This window comes from Pelophylax lessonae (genome assembly GCF_965119305.1).
Source record: "Pelophylax lessonae genome assembly, chromosome: 9".
Taxonomy (NCBI): Eukaryota; Metazoa; Chordata; class Amphibia; order Anura; family Ranidae; genus Pelophylax; species Pelophylax lessonae.
In genome coordinates this window covers 89,392,715-89,417,049 of record NC_138776.1, presented here as the reverse complement: position 1 = coordinate 89,417,049, position 24,335 = coordinate 89,392,715, and the positions used below count along the sequence as shown (strand labels likewise).

At 41.7% G+C, this 24,335-nt stretch overlaps 1 protein-coding gene across 1 annotated transcript in view; it reads left to right on the top strand.

The window, feature by feature from the left end:
- Positions 1-24,335, top strand: part of KNDC1 (kinase non-catalytic C-lobe domain containing 1) — a gene marked incomplete at its 5' end in the record, with an annotated part of 236,509 nt that overhangs the window by 202,308 nt on the left and 9,866 nt on the right. Inside the window, 3 exons of the mRNA XM_082266721.1 lie at positions 102-263; positions 9,072-9,287; positions 17,370-17,452. Of these exons, the coding sequence (XP_082122847.1) occupies positions 102-263; positions 9,072-9,287; positions 17,370-17,452 (461 nt within the window). The remainder of the gene's footprint in view (positions 1-101; positions 264-9,071; positions 9,288-17,369; positions 17,453-24,335) is intronic.

Below are 24,335 nucleotides of genomic sequence, written 5' to 3'. Positions count from 1 at the left end.
TTACACAGGCATTCCCAAGTAGATGAGAGAAGTGATTTAAAAAATAAAAGCCTGGTTGGCACAGCAGATCTTTATGACATATTTTATCAATTATTTTTCAGAGTCTTCCAAAAGATGACCGTGGTGAACACCTGGTGTCATTGCTGCATGAACTGACTAATAAGAAATACACCATTTCTTCTCCTGGCTCTGAGAGAAAGGATGACACCAAATCGTTACATTCACTCTGCACCAAGTTTTCTGAGGATAGTATATCCAGAAAGGTTTGTGTTTGAGAGTTCTATAGTCATTCTATAGTCATGGCAGTATTACCTATTGTATTGTTTAGTATATAAACCATGGAAAAGCTTTATATTGCCACCAAGGCCAGTGAAATGAACCTGTGTGAAAACAAGAACTGGTCAAATACCAATTGTAACAAAGACATCAGGTCCCCTAATGTGCTAGAACATACTTTAGCCCTTGTTCACACTGATGTGATGCAGAAAATGCACAAGATTCGCTGTGTTTCCCCGTATTGCACTGCTTGACAATCGCATGGCGTCCATGCGATCTGTTGCGGGTGTCAATGTTAGATTAACGACACCCTGAAACATCGCAAAATGCAGCGCAATTGCCAAAATCTATTTGCATGGCATGGGTGTGTGGGGGGAAAAAGTGTCCTGCATCATTTTGGCGTGGATGTGATGCGATTTGAGCCATACAAAATGCATGGCTCAAATCACACCGCACAGACATTGCATGTGATGCGCACAAGAATGCGTTTCAATTCCTTTGCGAATCACATGTATTGTTTTCCACGCACCAGTATGAACACAGGCTTAATGAGAGCCTTCACCGCTCATGACAATCCACAGGTTTGCTGAAAGGTTGCTCATCCATCAGACATTGCTCTATGGTGGGGTACGGGTGGGGGAATGCCTATGCTGCCACTATCAGAAAGTCGGATTGCACTGGAGAGATGTATAGTGGATGAAATATATACATCCTGGGAGCTATTGGTGTCTACGTCTTTCTGTATATTTTCTGCTTTAGTTTAAAGGGGCAAAATGGTATGTCGTATATCTTTATTTTCACGTGCACATTTTAACAATTGTTACATTGTTTACTTTAACTAGCCGACTTTGCTTTGTAGTTTTACCGCTACAGTGCGGCCTGGCTGCGCACAATTACGTATATATGTGATTCTGAATTTCCAGATAGGGGGCGCACGCAAGTCAGACCAGCTGTACTGTTGCTGGCTGCAGCACATGCCAATCAGCGGACCCGCAAATTGTCAGAGCGAGTGACAGGAGAGAGCTTTGTGTGTGTAAACTATACAAAGCTCTCTTCTGACAGCGGCGATGAGCTGGTTTTTGCTTCCCTGCAAAGCAGAGAATAAAAACCGGGACATTGGTAAGTAAAATCCGCACACGTTAGGCACACATTTAACCCTTTTATCACCCTAGATGTTAACACCTTCCCAGCCAATGTCATTAGTACAGTGTCAGTGTATATTATTAGCGCTGATCATGCTGTCCCACTATAAGTTGCTGATCACTGCTATTACTGGTATAAAAAAAAAAAAAAAAAATCCAGTATATATCCCATCGTTTGTAGACGCTATAACGTTCATGTAAACCAATCACTTTTTGTTTCTTTTTTTACCAAAGACATGTAGCAGAATACATTTTGGCCCAAATGAGTGATGGAATTTGTTTTTTTTTTGTTTTTTTTGTTTTTTTTTTGTTTTTTTTTTGTTTTATTGAATAGGTTTTATAACAGTACAAAATATTGTTTAGTTTTTTTTTTTTTTCAGAATTGGTTCTCCATTTTCATTTATTGCACAAAAAAATAAACCCAGTGGTGATCAAATACCACCAAAAGCAAGCTCTATTTGTGTGAAATAAATTTTGTTTGCACACAGTGCCGAATAGTAAAAACTGGCCTGGTCATGAAGGGAGTAAAATATTCGGGAGCCGGTTCACACTAGAGTGCGGTGCTGGAAACCCGCAATCTGTGCTCATTTCCCACAGTGCATTATGTCAGAATGTTTATACTGCTCTGATATAACAGTGTCTATTTATGCAAATAAGCAAAGATCTGTAAATTAGGAGAGTCTTCACTTATTTCCCTAAATCATACAAAATGCAAGATCGTTTTAAGTGACACTAAACTGAAGATAGAGGATACAATTCTGTGCAAAAATATATATATTTATTAAATACTTTAGTGCAAAATAAATGTCAAAAATATAATTGGTAATAACCACAAAGTTTCAATAAAATGTAATAAAATATATCACAAAGGTAATATGAGAATAAACACAAAGAATATTATCTCAGAATAATAAAATGATCATAACCAAAGACTTTTAAAAATGAATGACAGTCTACATAAAAGATGGCAACCAATATGACAGATTTGACATGTGACTTCTCTCATCCAACAGATATTCAATTTCTATGTTTTAAATACAGTTGCATGGATCAACATTGTTGGACCATGCCTTAAAAAGTCGAGATTGTATTGATAAAATATGTTTCTATTTAGTTAACCTACCATAAAGAATACATCACAACTGAACCATTTTACTAAAAGCCAGAATCAGCTTAAAATCCCAAGATAAAAGAATTAAACCAATCATACTGCAGTTAGAATGATTTAACTTCAAATCTTGATGCTAACAGATTAGGTGATGGATCAGTTAGGTGCACCCAAATAAGGCAGATCAAATATCTATAGAAAGAATAGGAACATACTTTACCAGCCAAATCTTATTGTCTGAGAAGTCACGTTGTCTTGGTTATAGGATCAATGGTCACCCATGAGTTTCAGAACTCCCTCACGATCTTTTCAATCCTCAGCTCCCCCCTCTCTAGCTGACTAGAACTTTTAAGCCCCCTTGAAGTGTGGGCAGGGATCTCATTACCATATAATCTCCACGTCACTAAAAGCATCTAATTACTATAATCAATTATTGGAAATTAAAATTAAACAACCACTAGGGACAGTGTTGTATTACTTATTAGATTCAGTATAACATACGTCATAACATACAATAGCCCACCATTAAAAATGACCTATGACCTAAGACTGGTTCAATGATTTAAATCACTTGTCTGTGTCTTATACTATCAAGAAAAGCGTCTGGCTTGTAAGATTTATATTACTTAGCCTCGTCCAAAGCAATTCTTATATAAACACTCCTACCACATGCCTTAAAATGAAGTAATTAGTATTCACTCTTAAGTCTAAGTAAGATTTGTTATTTAGCAAGAATATAAACCCAACATGTGATATAACATTCCTAAATATATATGTATATGCCTTACATAATATAATGACATAATTATTGCTAATATCTTCTCACACATAATAATGTATCTTTAAACTTATAGTTTAAATGAACCTATTGTTTATCTTTAAAATACAGACAATTAAGAAGACATCACCCCCTTAACATAGCGTCAGGCTGACTGAGTCTTATCTAAAAGAACGTCAGTTTTCCACTTATTTATGACAAAAGAAATACAAAGAACTCTGTTGAAATTCTACTCTCTCTTGTAACAGACATTTTGCAAATGAACATATATGAACTTTCATTCACCTTAAACAAAATGGAAGCTGCACTATTCAAAATCTTATATGCATAAGATGGAATATACATGGCTTTTTAAATCCATTTTTTTTTCTATTTCTATTATTTAATCCCCAATACACCTGACATATCAAATCACACTGCCCTTGCAATATGCAGCGGGTGTCAGTTCAATCTTAACACCACCCCAGAAGCAGGTCTCAAATGCAGTACAAAATAACTATGCAATCTGATTGCAGTGCGTTCCCTAAAATTGCTGCCTGCACCTTTTTGGTGTGGATGTGGTGCAATCTGAACCTATTCACAATGAATGGGCTTAAATCACACCACACTGAATCGCATGTGAATTGTACAGGAATGTGGTACGGTTCATAGTGTGAACCTAGGCTAAAGCATATTTCCACTTTTGCGCACTGAGCTATTCCTCATTAATATAAAATGCAGGAGGGCAGTTTTTCCATTTTAACCCTTTGCTAGGGCAGACAGTGTTTGACTCTAGTTTACAGCTGATAATGCAGAACTGCTAACACAGTACAGGCACCTAAAAAGGTAACCAGCAATTTTTAAACCTTTTTTTTTTTAATTATGCAATGCTAATGGAAACATGCAACAAAAACAAGTAGGTGTTACTCCAATTTGGCTGCGAAAGTAGACACTTTAATTTGTACTTGATTCTCCTTCATGGCTTTTGTTGTTGTATAGTTTTGTAGATTAGGCTGGCCATACAATATACAATTTTCTTACAATTTTCTGTACAATTTACCTTCAACTATGGCCTGCCTAATTAGATACAATTGAAATTGTTGTTTAGTTTTGACCTCATATTATATGTTTTTTTGTAAATCTAACAGGAAATTGAATATGTATGACCAGCCTAAGCCACTAGAAGGAGCTTCCAAAAGCTCAGTTTAAATATACTCTCTCTCTCCCCCTTATACTATATTACATCCATAGTACACCATATTTAGGGTGTAACATGGTGCCAAACCAGAGCTCTGCGAATGAATAAACAAGTCCTGTTTGCCACCACAGTAGGACTTGGAGTTCTCAGTGGAAGACAAGTGCTGTGATTGCTGCACTCGTAGTTCGTGGACATTTCCTTGATACCCGAAATTCCGAACTTCGGTACAGACATGGAGCTGGGGGAATAGTCAGCAGGCCTATGCATTGCATCTACGATGTACTGATAATGTTTGTGGTGCTTTGCAGGCTCATAAGGTATAATTTGCCTTTAGAGTGGTTGTAAACCCTTACATATACCTAATGAAGTGACTGGCCTCAAGTGATATACAGAAATGAAACAAATTCTCCTTAATATGTTGTACCTGTTTATCTGTAGCCCTCTATCCTCTAAATTCCTTCAAAGTCCAGAATTTATGAAGCTTGTCTGAGCTATCAGACAAAATTGGGCGGAGAGCTGAAGTTGCACTCTGCAGAGCTCAGCGTGGAGAGTTCTGGTAGCTGATTGGAGGGACAGGACACACCCTCCTTCACACAGCACACAGAACAATGTCAATCAGCTAAAGCTCCCTCCCCTGTCACCTTTTTTCTTTTTGGTGTCAGGAAAACCTGTCAGAAGTGGCTCATGCTGATAGCAAAGGAATGAAGCAGCAGACAAAAATGACAGTGCTCTTAACTGAGACAAGTACACAACAGAGGAATATACTTTGTTTATATTTCATATCTGAAGTTTACAATTACTTTAAGCCAAACTCTGGGCTTCCCCTCCCTGCATATGCATTTTTGATGCATTTCTGGTGTCTCCCAGCATGCACCTGTGAAACATGGACACGTGGCTCTAAAACACACCAGGAATGCAATCTTGGTGTGTTTTTTTTTTTTTTTATGTGTCTCAACGCGTTTTCTATTCATTTTAATGGGGAGCTACATTTTTGGTGCGGTTTTGAAAAGCTCGCCAAAGATGCGGCAAGCAGGACTTTTCAGGATGCATCGCACCCGCAGCACAGTGGTGTGAAGAGCCCCAAAGGATATACAGGGAACCTTTTTCTTGTGTTTTTCTTGAGTTTTTAGCAGGGTAAGATAGCATCAGTGTAAAATGGCCCTAATTTCATCAAGCTACTGCCTTTTACAGAAATTTGAAAACAATTGAAGACTCTGCATTCCCTCATGGTCTAGTTAATGGAAAGCAACTTTTAGCATCTGGAACAAATATTCGTATATACATGCATATGTTGGAGACTGGTGGTAACGATCCCATGCTGCGGGGATATTTCCCTACACAGCACGGATTTGTAGTAAATAATCTCATTGATGTGCAGATCATATAACGAATTGTATCCAAAAATGGCTGACAGCCAAGAGCAGTAGGCTTGACTAAGATTCATGGTATCAGAAAAGGTAAAGATGCATGATGCATATTAAATTCAGTTTCAGATACCTGGAGTCTCGTCTCAGTGCAGGAAGTCTGACACTGATCTATTACAATGCGATTAGTGGTTTTTCTTCTTCTTTTTTTTACAAACTAGTGTGATCTCACAAAAAGTTAGAAGCTTTAGATACTTCCCATGTACGAATACATTTTTAGATATGTAACTTACACTTTATTATATAGCCAGCAATTTGTGGATACCTGATCATCATACCTATATGAGCTTGTTGGACATTCTATTCCAAAACTATGGCTGTTAGTATGGATTTGCTCCACCACCCCTATGCCTTTGCAGCTATAACAGCCTTCAAGTGGTTCTAAAGTATTCTATGCATTAAGGTGAAAAACCTTCCGTGCTACAGCTACCCCCCCCCCTTCCCCCTTTACTTACCTAAGCCCTATCCAATCCAGCGATGTGCACGACAGCAGCGGCTCATGGCACTGTCTCCCTCCTCATTGGGCAGCTGGATCCCGCTGCTGTCAATCAGATGCTGTGACACGACAGTGGGGGCAGAGCTAAGTCCCACTGTCTGTGTCAATGGATGCAGCAGTGGAACTCGGAGCAACTAGGCATGGGTGCCCCCATGGAAAGCAGCTTTCTATAGGGACACCTACCGAAGAGGATTGGTCTGGAGGGCCGGCGGGGGACCCCAGAAGAAGAGGATGGGGCTGCTCTGTGCAAAAGCATTACCACTTACAGTCTTCCAGGAAGGTTTTCCACAAAATTTTGTAGTGTGTGGGGTAATTTGTCCCATTTAGCCAAAAATAACATTTGTGAGGTCACATACAGATGTTGGATGAGAAGACCTGGCTCACATTCGGCATTCCTGTTCAACTGAAAGATGTTTAGTAGAATTGAGGTCAGGGCTCTGTGCAGGTCACTTGAGTTCCTCCATGTTAAACATATGACACACATTTACTTTTTTGTCTTACTTTTCCTGTGGGTGACAGTACAATTACGTTTGTCCTCCTGTGAGTCAGAGCCAGCTTATAGCATGCTATCAGCTGCCAGAGCACAGCCGCTCCAAGCTCTAGAGGCACCCTGACAATATTGTTGAGATCCACCCTGCTGCCTGATTAACAGCTGCCTCTGCCCCACAGTGCGCAGCTGAAAGCTCCTGTCCCCTCCCACCCCCTCCCAAGCTCGGCCCTAGAGGAGCAGAGAGCCGTGACGGACCGTCACCACTCTGCGCTTAGAGCAGACCATGAACTAAGCGATCAGCAGTCATGTGACCACCTTAGAGCCAACGTGGGACAACGTGGCGCTAAGGTTGGGGCAGCTTCAGCATCACACCGATTCTACAGCATGGAAGTATGTATGTATGCTTTTTTTTTTTTGTTTTAATTCTTACTTTTGTGTTTTCATTTGTAGGGATGCCCACATACATTTGGCCATATGGTGTATTTTAAATTGATCTGCAAATTGTATTATTTGAATACCCTCTGATTCCTTATATACACTTTAATCTGGCTATGGTGTTACATAAGCAGGGTTTGTAGAAGAATGTCCCTGTTTAAGGTTTGCATCCTAACTCAGTGGTTCTCAAATCCGGTCCTCGGGACCCACCAACAGGCCAGGTTTGCAAGATAACTAAATTACATCACAGGTGATCTCATTTGCTTCTCAGTGATTACAGTATTCTAGTCTGCATCCCCCAAGGTAATACTTAAAATCTGGCCTGTTAGTGGGTCCCGAGGACCGGATTTGAGAACCACTGTCCTAACTGACCATCTTTTTAATCCCACTAGTTTTAGAAAAGCTTTGCACATTGGCAAACCTCTATTTCCATTTCTTATCCAGCCAAGAGTTCATGGTAGCTGATTATGTGATGTCTCCCAAGGACTTGGCTGCAGAGAAGTTTGTGTGTACAGTATGGGAGGTCTCTGTGATTTTGATGGTTGTGAAAAAAGAATGTAGTCTCTCTTTTTGCAATGTCAGGCTTCTCCAATATGGGAATTGCAGAATACTCTCCTTCCCAGGGAATGCAAGATATATATGTAGAGCAGGCTGTGACACTAGCCAATATGTAACTATTTTAAGGTAAAGCTAAGTATTATATTCAGTTTTTCATTGATACACAAGGTCTTTAAGTTTAGGTAAAGCTTGATTTATATCACTTAGCTATAATGAAGGATGTCTCATATTGTGCAGGCAGCTGGATCATGAAGAGATCTCCATTGCAGGGATGCCTGTCCTCTTCCTGTCTCTGAACTTCCAGAGCTGCAATGAGTACTAGCTTCGGGTCTTTGGGCAAAACAGCGGTGCAGATGATCCAATGGAGACACACTCCATCCATCCTCCTCCTTCATTGAGAAAAGTTCTTTCATTCATTACACTGCTTGTAACAGGATCTTTGAATGGGGAACAGAATCCTGTGACTGATCAGACTTTCCTCCATTCACAAATCAAGTTACAAGCAGTGTAATCAATGAAATATCTCTTCTCAGTGGAAGAGGATGGTGGAGGCATGTCTGACCCATCGTTACTGCCTAGAAACCCAAATCCATTAACCATTGCAGTGCTGGAAGTTTGGAGACAGGAAGAGAGTGCCAGGGCGAAGGGGCAACATCTTATATCAAAGTCTGATAACCATCATTGGGATACATTATTGTAGTAGTGGCTGATCTATGTACAGGCGGTTCCCGGGTTACGAACAAGATAGGGACTGTAGATTTGTTCTTAAGTCGAATTTGTTTGCAAGTCAGAACAGGTAAATTTTTTAAGTGTAGCCGCAGCCAAAATAATCATTTTTAAGTTTTTTGGATTGCATAGACAAGGGTTAACACCCCTGTGTCATTTGTTTTTCTGTCTGTACCGCTGTTCAGAAGAATTCATCTCACTTTCTTTCCCTATGACAACTGAATTTTTAAAATTTTGGGTTGTTGTGGAAACAAGGATTAGTGATAAAGCTTCAGTGGAGACACATTTTTCCCCTGAGAACTCTTACAGGAGGGAATTTCCCTTCCTAGGGGTAGATTTCTCCTCACTTCCTGTTGTCTCTCTCCGTTTGTAAGAAGGAGTCGTTTGTAAGTGGGATGTTTGTAACCTGGTGGATCGCCTGCAATGAGAAAATGAACATATACCTTAATTGTCTGTTGCAGAGCTTTAACTGGAAACTCTCTAGAGGTAATGGACTCCATATAACCCATCACAGGGATAAGCAGTATACAATATCAGCAGCTTTACCTCGGCCATGTTACCCTGGCTACGTAGAAGACCTGCCCACCTATTATGTGAAGGGAGAAGAAGCTGGACCATACTCTATACAAGAGTGCAGTGTTCAGCAGATTTCAACTCAACTCACTTTACTCCAAGAGGTCAGTATGGATTGAAAATATTTGTACAACCATAGCCAACAGCCATTTAAATCTAAAATCGACTCTATGGATTCTATATGATGGCAATATGTTTTAAGATGTTAAATGTAATGTTGCACCATTCCCTATAGCAGCAAGTTTTTTTTTTTTTTATCTAGAAAATGAAAAGAAGAGAGAGCGCACCAGCATCTAAGTGTAGATTTATTGATAATTGAAAAAACACACATGTAATTGCGCACACTATGACCCAGGGGTTCTCCAACTATGGCCCTCCAGTTGTTTGGGAACTACAATTCCCATCAGGCCTAGTCATGTCTGTGAATGTCAGAGTTTTACAATGCCTCATGGGATGTGTAGTTCCGCAACAGCTGGAGGGCCTTAGTTTGAGGATCCCTGCGTGACCAATAGTACATGGGTATGTCAGGCAGTGTGCATCCAGTAAATCCTTCAATGGGATCTGCTTCCCAGGTAAGAATTTACTGTATGCACACTATCTGTTATGCTTGTTTAACCACTTCCCGCCCGCCCTATAGGCGATTGACGGCGGGAAGGTGGTTGCATTATCCTGACCAGACGCCACATGACGGCGGCAAGATATAGTGCTCTGCGCGCCCCCCGGCGGGGCGCGCAGAGCAGCAATCAGTGATGCAGTGTGTCACTCTGACACACCGCATCTCCGATCTCAGTAAAGAGGCTACTGACGTAGGCTCTTCACCATGTGACCAGCTGTGTCCAAGCACAGCGGTCACATAGTACACAGGAAGAGCCGTTGATCGGCTTTCCCTAGTTCGTGCCTGACAGGGACGAGTAGAGGAGAGCCGATCTGTGGCTCTCCTGATGGGGGGGGGGTCTGCACTGGTAATCAGAGCATTGATTACCACTGCAGACCCTTGGGGTGGGGGGGTGCCACTAGAACCACCAGGGATGCCCACCATGGCCACCAGGGATGGCAATCAGTGCTTAGGGAGCCCGCCAGTGCCCTCCCCATCAGTCCTGCCCTCTAGTGCCCTCCCCATCAGTGCTGCCCACCAGTGCCCATCATTGCCATCTTTCAGTGCTGCCCACCAGTGCCCATTATTGCCCATCAGTGCCGCCTATCAGTGCCCTCTATCCGTGCTGCCTATCAGTGCCCATCAGTGCCGCCTATCAGTGCCCATCAATGCCGCCTATCAGTGCCCAGCAGTGCCGTATATCAGTGCCCACCAATGCTGCATATCAGTGCCTCCTCCTCGGTGCCTGTCAGTGTGGCCTCATCAGTGCTCATAAGTGCAGGAAAAAAACGTATCTATTTACAAAATTGTATAACCTAAACAAAAAAACTTTTTTTTTTTTTTCAAACTTTTCGGTCTTTTTTTATTTATTTAGCAAAAAAGAGAAAACCTTGCGGTGATCAAATACCACCAAAAGAAAGCTCTATTTGTGGGGAAAAAATTACATAAATTTGTTTTAGGTACAGTGTTGCATGACACAGTTGTCATTCAAAAGGCAACAGCGCTAAAAGCTGAAAATTGGCCTGGGCAGAAAGGGGGTGAAAGTGCCCGGTATTGAAGTGGTTAATCACAGTGAGTGCAATTATCAATAAATCTACACTTAAACACTGGTGCCTTCTCTCTTCATTTCTTTTTTTTGGCATTACAGTAGGACTTTTCAAGTTCCTATTCTAGTGATGTGCTGCAGCTGTCACAAGTGTTTTTTCTCCATTGGATTGGACTTTCTTAAGACTGATTATTGCCTACCAAAGGGCTTATTCTGATGTCACACTTATTTGTGTGCCATCTTTGCTCTATGTTCCTCACAATTTTTTTCTAGCACTCTATATTTAATCTAAACAGATAACACATTAAGACCACACTAAAACCAAAAAATGTTTGCACTTGGATCCCTTCAATTATTTGTATTTAAATGCAAGATTTCCTATAGGCTGAAGACCACACTGCTAAAAATCAGCAAGTAGCTCACAAATACACTTACTATTTTTCAGGTAGTTACAGACCTTGTATTTATAGAAGGCTTGTAGCTAACATACTTTAAAGCCCTTCTCCAGGGAAAGAAAAAGGCCTCCCCTGCAGTGGGGCTGCACCTTTATGTCTGGGGAAGCGGGAAAAGCAGCTTTTCTTACCTGATCGCCCTCTCCCCCAACAGCCAGTGCTCTCCTCTTCTTCTCTATGCTCCAGCAGTGCACTGCTCTTTGGCGTCCTCACATCCAGTGCAGGGATTTGGGCTTTGTACTGTACTTGATCAATTTGGATTAACTATGACTGCTGGAGCCTAGAGGAGAACTGCTGTGGAGATCGGTTTAGTGGCACAGGTTAAACCTGCGGGAATGGAGGAATTGGTAGGTTAAACTGGTTTTATCATGTACCCTAGACATACACAAGAATTTAACCCTTGCCGTGTAGAGCAGTCAGACAGCTAGTTGCCCCGAAGCTCAACTTTACCCACTTTGGTGCTGCAGTGCAATAGGTGGTTCCTCTAGGTTCCTGCGGGTACTGTATATTCTTCTTGAAGGGAACCCTGAAGTCTTCAATTTGGAAGTACTTTCTTCCTCCAAATAGTGCCATGCTATTGGCTACTGAAGCTCACTATCACATTGATTGACCAGTAGCCAGCAACAGGGTAGAAGAGGACCAGAGAAATCTGTGACTTCCTAGTTGATATTTCATTGTGGGAATACCCTGAGTTTTGGGGTACTGTGCTGCTTTGCAGAGAAGCTGAAGATATGTGGAGGAACCTGGAAGTACATAATAATGCATTGTAGTGTAACTGACTGGTTACAAGTTTTCAGTTCCTTTGATTGTATTCCACTATTAGATGGCCAGGTAGATGTTCAGGGACAGTGCATGACACCTGGATATTTAAATCTTCCTTTGATCTGGTATGAAGTTCACATGTTCTAAATTGTAACTTTCATAAATGTTCTAAAATGTCACATTAGTTGCTGAGGAACAAGATTCACATTCCTTATTGCATCATGACGTGGAATTTACACCCTACAGGGCTCATGCTCAAAAATCTGTACTTTTGTTTTTCTATGCAGGATCTTTCCACCTGCATAGATAATAATCAGTCATTTCATCATGGCTGTTTGCATGTACCCTTACACCTATTAGTTTGCCTTGAATTTCTATAGTGAGTTGAAGTGTAAAGGTGAAGTGTAAATAATTTGTGTGCCTGTAGGTGTCCCTGTTGTCCTAGACTGGTAACAGAAAAACATTAGTGTTCTCCTCACCTGCAGAAAGCATTCTACGTAAGGCTTTGCCATAGCTTTTGGTCGCTATGACATTTATAACAAACACAAAAAATTGAAAAATGCCGTGGATGGTAAGAACAAGCTGTAAGGACAGACCTTCACCGTAAATGAACAGCACAGCATGGATTTTTTATTCGTTTTTAATAATATTTATTGACACTAGAGGGAGCCAAAGGCTATCTCTTATACTGGCTGTAGTCATTAAAGAGCGATCATACAAGCTGTGAACAAGACCATCATAGTCGGTCAATGTACACCAAAGCACATAAATAATTCAGGTGAACACAGAGAGAACCGTGCATGGTCTTCTATAAATTTACCATCACCTATGATTTTAGTATGCAACACCTTTATATATTACTTTTTCTGCCATATTACCACTGGCAGCTATTCCTTTTAATGATGGATGTTAAAATTACCAGTACAAAGTATCTTTTCTGCAGACAATTGCAGTCTGAAACCTTTGTATATACGGTAGACGGTAGTTGATAACTTGAGTAATTCCAGTATGGAAGCTTGGCCTGTCTTTTTTTATTTCAATCAAAACTCATAAATCTAAATGTCATATTTTTCCACTTACCTTCAGGCTATATATATATATATATATATATATATATATATATATATATATATATATATATAGTTTTTTTTTTTTTTTAACCTTTTGATCACGTGAAAAACAAAGTGCAGTGCCTTCAAAAAGTATACGTATTGTATTGGGTTTTTTTGTGATAGACCAACACAAAGTGACACATAATTGTGAAGTGGGAGGAAAATAATATATGATTTTTTTTTTTTTTTTTTTTTACAAATATCTAAAAATTAAGATGTGCATTGGTATTCAGCCCCTTTACTCTGATACCTCTACCTAAAATCGAGTGGAACCAATTGCTTCCAGAAGTCACCTAATTAGTAAATAGAGTCCACCTGTGTGTAATTTAATCTCAGTATAAATACAGCTGTTCAGTGAAGCCCTCAGAGGTTTGTTAGAGAACCTTAGTGAATAAACAGCATCATGAAGGCCAAGGAACACACCAGACAGGTCAGGGATAAAGTTGTAGAGAAGTTTAAAGCAGGATTAGGTTATAATAAAAAAATATCCAAAGCTTTGAACATCTCACGGAGCACTGTTCAATCCATCATCCAAAAATGGAAAGAGTATGGCACAACTGCAAAGCTACCAAGACATGGCCGTCCACCTAAACTGACAGGCCGGGCAAGGAGAGCATTAATCAGAGAAGCAGGCAAGAGGCCCATGGTAACACTGGAGGAGCTGCAGAGATCCACAACTCAGGTGGGAGAATCTGTCCATAGGACAACTATTAGTGGTGCACTCCACAAATCTGGCCTTTATGGAAGAGTGGCAAGAAGAAAGCCATAAGAAGTCCCGTTTGCAGTTTACGATAAGCCATGTTGGGGACATAGCAAACATGTGGAAGAAGGTGCCCTGGTCAGATGAGACTAAAACTGAACTTTTTGGCCGAAAAGCAAAACGCTGTGTGGCAGAAAACGAATGCTGCACATCACCCTGAACACACCATCCCCACCGTAAAACATGTGGAAGCTGAACAGAGTTCATGAGAAGATGGATGGAGCCAAATAAAGGGAAATCTTGTAAGAAAATCTGTTCGAGTCTGCAAAAGACTTTGAGACTGGGGTGGAAGTTCATCTTCCAGCAGGACAACGACTCAAAACCTACAGCCAGAGCTACAATGGAATGGTTTAGATCAAAGCATATTCTATGTCCAGATCTAAATCCAATTGAGAATCGGTGGCAAGGCTTGAAAATTGCTTTTCACAGACGCACTTTATCCAATCTGACAGAGCTTGAGCTATTTTGCAAATCTCTAGATATGCAGGGCTGGTAGAGACATACCCAAAGGTGGTTCTACAAAGTATTTACTCAAGGCGGCTGAATACAAATGCACGCCAAGCTTTTCAGAATATATATAATATATATGTGTGTGTGTGTGTATATATATATATATATATATATATATATATATATATATATATATATATATATATTTGTAAAACATGTTGAAAACCAATTATCAATTTTCTTCCACTTCAGTTATATGCCACTTTGTGTCAGTCTATCACATAAAATCCCACTAAAATACATTTACATTTTTGGTTGTAACGTGATAAAATGTGGAAAATTTCAAGGGGTATGAATACTTTTTCAAGGTACTGTACCTGTCCTGGGGGGGACAACACTTTTTCACTCCACTGTATTTTTAGAGGGAGCCGTGGCTGTTGCCCTATGCTGCTCTCCTGATTTGGACCACAAACACCTCTTCCTCTCCATTTCTATAACACAAACAGGGGGAAAGGGGAATTTTGTAGTTTATTCACAGGAAGCGACAAGGACACTGCTTTTCTGGCAGGATCAACAGGTATTTTCTTTACCTCCTGTACATGTTCTTAGCCTGAAAAAGGCTGCTACCCATGGAAGGTTTTTTATCTTAATGCATAGAATGCATTAAGATAAAAAAAGAAACATCTGACGTTACAACTTTAAGACTTGGCAATACATAGTTACTTTTTTTTTTAAAATTCAGACAAATGATTCAAAAACTAATAGATTCCTCCATCCACACATACAATGTGGATGGAAGAATCTCCCCTACAAGGCCATTGTTTTCTTACAGTGGCAACCGCCACAATTCACAGATAGGCTGCAACCGCTGATCATCTGATTATCAACTTCTGTCAAGTGGGGGAGCCCACACACTGATAGAAATTCAGCCTGTCCCTTTTGGACTGGCCAAATTTTGATTAGTGTATGGACAGCATAAGTATCTTTTCACACTAGAATGCTGTGTGGGAAACCTACGATCTGTGCGCATTTCCCACACCACATTCAGATTACACTGCTCTTGCAATCTGCAGCAGGTGTTAGTGCAATGACAACGACACCCCAAATGCAGGTCGCATACACGGTGCGTTTGCCTGCAGCAGATCACATGGTACAAAATAAACTTGCGATCCAGTTGCAGTGCATTCCCATAATTGCTGCATGCACAGCTTTGGTGCAAATACGGTCCAAAATTAATGGGATCAAATCGCACCGCACTGAATAGCATGTGAATTGTACAGGAATGTGGTGCGATTCCTGTGCGATTCATAGTGTGAACCTAGGCGAAGTATCAGCCTAGTGCAAGCAAGCATACCATGCGAACATATACAGTATCTCACAAAAGTGAGTACACCCCTCACATTTTTGTAAATATTTTATTATATCTTTTCATGTGACAACACTGAAGAAATGACACTTTGCTACAATGTAAAGTAGTGAGTGCACAGCTTGTATAACAGTGTACATTTGCTGTCCCCTCAAAATAACTCAACACACAGCCATTAATGTCTAAACCGCTGGCAGCAAAAGTGAGTACACCCCTAAGAAAAAATGTTTAAATTGGGCCCATTTAGCCATTTTCCCTCCCCGGTGTCATGTGACTCGTCAGTGTTACAAGGTCTCAGGTGTGAATGGGGAGCAGGTGTGTTAAATTTGGTTTGATCGCTCTCATACTGGTCCCTGGAAGTTCAACATGGCACCTCATGGCAAAGAGAACTCTGAGTATCTGAAAAAAAGAATTGTTGCTCTACATAAAGATGGCCTAGGCTATAAGAAGATTGCCAATGCCCTGAAAATGAGCTGCAGCACGATGGCCAAGACCATACAGCAGTTTAACAGGACAGGTTACACTCGGAACAGGCCTCGCCATGGTCGACCAAAGAAGTTGAGAGCATGTGCTCAGCGACATATCCAGAGGTTGTTTTTGGGAAATAGATGTATGAGTGCTGCCAGCATTGCTGTAGAGGTTGAAGGGGTGGGGTCAGCCTGTCAGTGCTCAGACCATACACTGCACACTGCATCAAATTGGTCTGCATGGCTGTCATCCCAAAAGGAAGCCTTTTCTAAAGATGATGCACAAGAAAGCTAGCAAACAGACAAGCAGACTAAGGACATGGATTACTGGAACCTTGTCCTGTGGTCTGATGAGACCAAGATAAACTTATTTGGTTCAGATGGTGTGTGTGTCGGCAAGGTCTGGGGCTGCATGAGTGCTGCCAGCACTGGGGAGCTACAGTTCATTGAGGGAACCATGAATGCCAACATGTACTGTGACATACTGAAGCAGAGCATGATCCCCTCCCTTCGGAGAATGGGCAGGATTCCAACATAATGACCCCAAATACACCTACAGGATGACCACTGCCTTGCTAAAGAAGCTGAGGGTAAAGGTGATGGACTGGCCAAGCATGTCTCCAGACCTAAACCCTATTGAGCATCTGTGGGGCATCCTCAAACAGAAGGTGGAGGAGCGCAAGGTCTCTAACATCCACCAGCTCTGTGATGTCATCATGGAGGAGTGGAAGAGGACTCCAGTGGCAACCTGTTAAGCTCTGGTGAACTCCATGCCTCAGAGGGTTAAGGCAGTGCTGGAAAATAATGGTGGCCACACAAAATATTGACACGTTGGGCCCAATTTGGATATTTTCACTTAGGGGTGTACTCACTTTTGTTGCCAGCGGTTTAGACAATAATGGCTGTGTGTTGTTATTTTGAGGGGACAGCAAATTTACACTGTTATACAAGCTGTACACTCACTACTTTACATTGTAGCAAAGTGTAATTTCTTCAGTGTTGTCACATGAAAAGATATAATAAAGTATTTCCAAAAATGTGAGGGGTGTACTTACTTTTGTGAGATACTGTAGATCTACTATTCCTCAAATAGGAGTCTCATTTCTGTGTAATCTCCATGCATAGATCTCTCCTGTCATGTCCCTGTTGTTTAAAATGTATACATTTTATTCTTTAGGAAATGTTTCAGAAGTGCCATCCTGTACATTTCTTGAACTCTCGGGCTCTAGGAGTTAAAGACAAATCCAGCAATGTGGCAAGGTAAGCAGAACGATAATAGATCAAGGTCAGCTTTGTATGTGTAAGGAGTGTACCAGGGCCCTACTGTATCATTGTGGGCTGGAGGAGGTGCGCTGAATTCCTGGGCCAGATGTGCAATGACGCCAGATGGAACCATACAGGAGCTACACAAAACTGTACTATACTTAAAGGAGAAATGTGCTGTTTCTATGTTTATGTACACACGTTTCAGATCAACTTAAAGCTCAACTCCAACCTTGCCTTCAGTCCTGCTCCGTTGTACAGGCGCCTTTCCTATACTAAAATTGCTTACTCTGATTTCACTGCACACTGTGAGCTTCTCATTGTGTACACTAAAAGCTGCAGCAAGTTAGAGTCCATCTCATTTCCTGGATGGAGGATGTCCAGCATCATCTAGCTCTTTGCTCCACAGTCTTCCTGTCCTGCACCCACCTCTTTTATTCATTTGATTTTAGCTCTTTCGGTCATGCAGGCTCAGCATCACACATGGGTTTTACCTAGGGTAGTCTATATGCTAATGGGGCCTGTCTGATAATTCCCACTCTTTCAGATTGACATCCATCTACCGAGGCATTTGGATCTTTGGATAACTCCTCCCAAGAAACAACAATATCTCTCCTGCGCTCAAGTGGTATGCGGGAAGGTGAATCTTCTAGGCGGTTTTATGACACAAATGAAGTGGTCTTGCTGCCCCCTTCAGGATCAAGGGTATCCAAAAGGCACTACAAGAAAACAACCAGAGAAGGGCGCACCGACCTTGTGCATTACCACTTAAAAGTTTATTAAAATCAAAGAAGGGTAGCGTACAATATACTCACAAACGTAGCATATGAACAAGCATATAGGAAATGGGAGTGGCGATTTTGGCTCTGAGGAAGAGGGTCCTCCCTCAAAACGCGTAAGCCACATCAGGTTTTGAGGACGCCATCACGCTATCCAGCAGTAGAGAAGTGTCCTGGAAGCGAGCGGTGCCCATTTCCTATATGCTTGTTCATATGCTACGTTTGTGAGTATATTGTACGCTACCCTTCTTTGATTTTAATAAACTTTTGAGTGGTAATGCACAAGGTTGGTGCACCCTTCTCTTGTTGTTTAACTCCTCCCAAGAGCCAGACCAGTGCTAACATCAGGGCTGAGGTCTCTTGAAGGCAGTCCAGAAAGTAGTATAGCCAAAGCTCTTTTGGCTGTACATCTCCTATGGATCACTGGAGTGCAGTTCCTTCTGCATTCCTGTGACCTGTTTTCAGCCATCAGCTGACATCACAGAGCTGGTCCGGGCTCTAAAGAGATCCTGACCATAGAGGCCTTAACTGGCACCTGGCTCAGCCTCTCAGTAATTTGTAAAGCCCGCTGCTCCCGCCCCCTCCACACCCCAGCGCTCCAGCAAGTGCTGGAGGGGAAGAGTAGAGAGCTGGTGATTGACAGTCACAGCTCTCTGCTTAGAGCGAATGGGAGAACCGAGCAAGCAGCTGTGTTTGATCGCTCAGTTCTCACTGCAGACCAGGCGGGGGACAGATGCAGCATCGGATCAATGCTTCATTCAGGTTTTATTTAATAAAACCCTTTCAAACGGTATCACGCTATTGGGATTATGTTCTCTCCTCCCCATATGCTGCTGAGCTTTTTTTGACTGCGCTGGTGCGATTCCTGTTGTGGATACTCTGGACCAGTGACCATCATTATAAGCCTGAATGCTCAAACACGAAAGTGGGTTGGGCCACAGCATCTGGTGAGTGGGCAATTCTCCTCCCCCCTCGGAGCACGGTGGTGGTGGTGATCCTTTTGAGAAACACGTCTTCGTACATTATCATCCCAGGAGATAGAGTGAAGGATTATGGACTGTTTGAGTCATTTCTGAACTTTTTCCTGCTGCCTATGTGACATCTATTGCATTTCGGACTTTTGTGCAGTGGGCACAGTATTTTTTTGGCACTTGCTTCTTGACAAGTTTGCGCTACTATATATATATAGGGATATTGCTGAGTATCTATCTATTATATATCTTTCTCCTTATATACTTCATTCACCTAGTTGAATATACAGGTGTTATTTTATTTTTCTGCAAAGCCCATACTTCTCTTTGAAGCTGGCTGCTGGGATGGTTTCAGGAATCTATGTACAACACCCAAGAAGCCCCTCCCAAAAGCCATTATCTGCTTGCATTGCATAGAGAATAACAACGACAGAGGGATGATATCACTGAGTCTAAAATAAGGCATATAATGAAAACCGGTTTTATTTAAAAATGGCAGTAGCATGTTGCTGAGGATTTAAGAAGAAACCAGAGAAGGCAAAATAAAAGCAGAATAAACATCAGCTTTACACTGGAAGTCTAATGAAATCTAGAACCTCTGTCAGGTTTTTATAGTTAAGCAAGATATGGTACAGCGAAAAGTAAGGTTTCTGCTCCAATCCAGAGGGACGAAGCCTTGTATAAGAAAAAATGGATAATTTGTTCCTATTGAAAAATATTTTATTTGTTTTACTCCATTGCAAAAATCAGAATCTCCTTGAATGCTTTAAAAAGCTGAGGCAAAGGATGTCTGCAGTGGTTCTCAGCTGCAGTCCTCAAGTACGCCCAACAGGTCATGTTTTCAGGATTTCCCTCAGATAAAACGGCTGTGCTAATTATTAAGGCAGTGAAACTGATCAAATAACCTGTGCAAAATGATGGAAAGCCTGAAAACATGACCTGTTGGGGGTACTTGAGAACTGGAGTTGAGAAACATTGATGTAGGGCATATACACAAAGTCCATGGTTTGGTTGTCAGCGGCCAGACTGTTCTGATATCTGTAACCACCATCTGGCCTTATTTACACTACTGGTCTTAAATGAACAGTGTTGCTATAGTAAACCACCTACAAAATATCTACTGGTAAAAGAAGGGTGTACCTACCTTTTCTGCCATAGGCCGCTCTGACACATCGGCCATACGCGGTGCGACTGTCTTTCCTGCAACCATGGGTAGTAGGAAAGAAATTTAGATGATTTCCCCATCAACACTGACAGTGGAATCAGCATTTGTTCCCTTCTGGCATCGGCGGGGGGGAGGCGGGCAAAGCCGTCCCCGCCTGGAGAAGACAGTGATTATCGCTAATGGCTATAGCAGCCGCTAGCAATAATCATAAGAGAATCTGGCAGGCTGGTGGTTGTACTTGATCGATCGATCAACTTTGTACATTCAGCCTGCCCATCAACGGTTTTAATCCGGCCAGAATTTGAACTGTGTATCGCCGGCCTTACTGAGAATTGGCCCTCTAAAATCCACCTAGAACACTTTTTATGACTATAATATTTATGTAGCTCCAACAATTTATATAGTGCTTTACATATTGTGAATAATGATAGGAATTTCCTATGTGCTACCTGTGTGAAAATAACTAGGTTCTAGATAAAACCTAACTTGACTTTCTCAATCATTATTGGCTATTCTTATGCTCCTAGGGTTAGTAAATAGATAGGAAGGTATATTACACTTACTTGTTTTAAACTTTTTTTTTTTTTTTTACATTTCTTCAGATACTTCCTGCTTTCCATGCCTAGGCAAATGATGTCATACATCATTACATCATACTTCAGGAGGGGAGGAGGGGTTTTCTTAGCTAAGCATGCCCTCCTGTCTGAGCTAAGGGCAGATAGATTCCAGGAAGTAAATGCTATGAGAGTCATCTGCCCTTACTCAAGATGGCCACAGCGAGAAATGCTAGAGGGATGTTTTTTGCTTTCAATAAGAAAAATGAATTCAATAGAATTTCCGGTGCTCAGATGCTGTGTAGTTCCACTTTAAAGAGATTGTACAATCAGATTTTTAATGTGTATAATAACCCTCAGACCCTTTCCCCTATCCCCCCCCCCCCCCGCTCTGAGTACACTGCCAATGCTTTGACACAGTATAAAGGATATCATGCTTCTATTGGTACACATTCATACTTATGATTTGTCAGTATATTGGATGCCTGATACAGTTATCCTTTCTTTTTGTCTATTTTTAATTTCCATTTAACTAGAATTTTACCATGACTGGTAAAATGCTTCCACATGATAAATGAAGTGGTTCTGATCTGTCCCACTGTGCAGAAGGGCATTACAAAATGCTTGCAGAATGTTCCCATTCAACAATGGAAATAAAATGTTCTATACAAGTGAGACAAGTGTTACCAATGACTGAAGTACAATAGAGGTTCGCTGCAATGGGTCTAACAAGAAAAATCTTTGTAAAAGGCTTATATTGTCAGGAACCTGAGCCATAATGCCATGAAACACGATTGTTAATATGCGTTATGGCTTGTACATTAACCACTTGAAGACCGGCATGTACAACCCCTTTGCTGTCCAGGCCATTTTATAGTTTGCAACACTGTGCTTTACTCAGGCTTTTGTGGTGGCATATGTTATGATATAAAGGAAAAAATACATTTTTGACAAAGTTTAGTTTTAGTTTCTGCAATAAAACTTTTCAAATAATCTTTCTTCATAAATTTAAGTCAAAATATATTCTGCTACATTTCTTTGATAAAAAAAGGGGTATATTATTTAGTGTGTGAAAAATAGAGTCTACTAACTATGGTAAATACATAAGTTACTAACCCTGATGTTCTGACTGCCAATCTAATTTTTTGAGACCCTAAAATGTCAGGACAGTACAAATACCCCCTAAATTCCCACTTTTTGGAAAGCCGACAGTTCAAGGTATTTAGTAAGGGGCATGGTAAGTTTTTTGACGCTGTAAATTTTTTGCCTCTTTTTTTTTTTTTTGGGAAACGAAAGTAAACAAAATGTGTGTTTTACTTTTCACAAAGTTGTCATTTTAACAAGTTTTTTCTTGCACACAGCATTGGCAAACATTACACCCCAAAACGCATTCTGCTACTCCTCTCGAGTATGGGGATACCACATGCATGAGACTTTTTCACAGCCTAGTCACATAGAGGGGCCCAGAATCCAAAGAGCAACTTCAGCCTTTCAAGGGGAATACATTTTGCATCTAATTTCCTGACTAGCTATCACATTTTTGGAGGCCCTGGAGCATTACAATAGTAGAAACATTTTGAAGTGTAGACACCTCAAGATATTTTTAATAGGCACGTTAAGTCTTTTGGAGCTTTAAATTTGTTTTTGCCACACGTTTTGGGAAAATGCAAAAGGAAAATTATTTTTTTTTCCCCACAAATGTGTCAATAAAATATTTCTAACACATAGCACATGCATACTTAGAATTTCACACAATTTCTGCTACGCCCCCCGTCATGTATGGCGATACCACATGTGTGAGACTTATTCCATTTTGAAACCAATTATCTACCAGAAATTTTATCTTGTCTACCACACAAATCAACCAAGAGTATATCAAAAATTATGTAGTAAAATGCTCGCCTCTGCATGAGTCAGGGAATATAGTTTAGTGTAGCGTCACCTATAGCAGTCCCTGTCCCTATAAGCAAACAAGCCTAGCCTATTGGTATGTACCTGCACCCTGGAATGCCATGTTTACTGGCCAGGAAGTACAATAAGCTGAGCAAAGGAAGAACAAAATAGTTCCTTTGGTTCCAGGTGATGGCTGACACTGGTGTCTCACAGAAGCATAGTCAGCAGGATGTGCAGATGGGTCAGTTAAGGCCCCAGATAGAAACATAGTCAATGAACAGAAAAAGGATTGGTCCAGGCGGCAGGCGGAAACGTGGTCATTAAACAGGCCAGGACCAGTACAGGCAGCAGGCAGAGGCAACACTGCACTGGTGTGGTGGTGATCAGTAACACAGTTGCTGGCTGCACTTACTCTGGTGACACTGTAATGATGTGGCAGCGATCAGAAACACTGTTAACAGCTTACACTGGTCTGATGACACTGGGACTGGTGTGGCAACAGTCAGGAACCCTGTTACTGGCAGCACTGGTCTGGTGACACTGGGACTGGTGTGAGGGCAAAAAGGAACACTTATGCTGGCTTAAACTGATCTGGCAAAACAGAGGCTGGTGTGGCAGCAATCAGGAACACTGTTACTGGTTTGTTGAACCTTTGTCCTTGTTGGTTTGGTGAAATTGCCACTGGTGTGCTGGTGGTGAGGGATAAGCTTAGGCGTGTTTGCTGCCAGGAAGCTGTCAAAGCTGACAGCCAATCAGTGGTGTATTTTAGTTTTGTGCTGCCCTAGGCAAGACTAAAATTGGGCGCCCCCTCCTATGTAAATGTGCCCCACTCCTTCCTTTTTAATGGATGTGTCTCCCTCCAAAATCGAAGGACTACAAGTCCCAGCATGAACCCCTGAGATCTCATGAGAGGGGGGGGTGAGAGGGGGTGGGAGAGAGAGAGCGGAGGGTGGGTGAGGGAGGGAGAGAGGGGGGATGAGAGAGAGAGGGTGGATGAGAGAGAGAGGGGGATGAGAAAGAGAGGGGGGGGTTGAGAGAGGGGGATGAGAGAGAGAGGGGGATGAGAGAGAGGAGGATGTGAGGGATAGAGGGGGGGAGAGAGGGGGTGAGAGAGAGAGGGGGGATGAGAGAGAGAGATAAAGAGGGCGGCTGAGAGAGAGAGAGGGGGTGTGAGAGAGAGAGAGAGGGGGTGAGGGAGGCAGCTCTAGCAACTAGTGGCCAATAGAGTCTAAGGTGGAGGGGGGCTTTTTTTGACGCCCCCCTGCAAAGTGCAGCCCTAGGCCTGGGCCTTGTTGGCCTAGGCCAAAATACAGCACTGCAGCCAATCATAGGTGGTGTAAGGGGTGTTCTGTAGAGCAGGGAATGCCTCCACTCCCTATTACTGGCTTTCAGCTTTAAAGCGGTGCTCCAGCCCCCCCATGGAAAAATGTAAAGTCCGCTACACATACTGTAGCTGCTGACTTTTAATATTAGGACACTAATGTCCTGGAATCCAGCGATGTCGGCACCCCAGCCGAT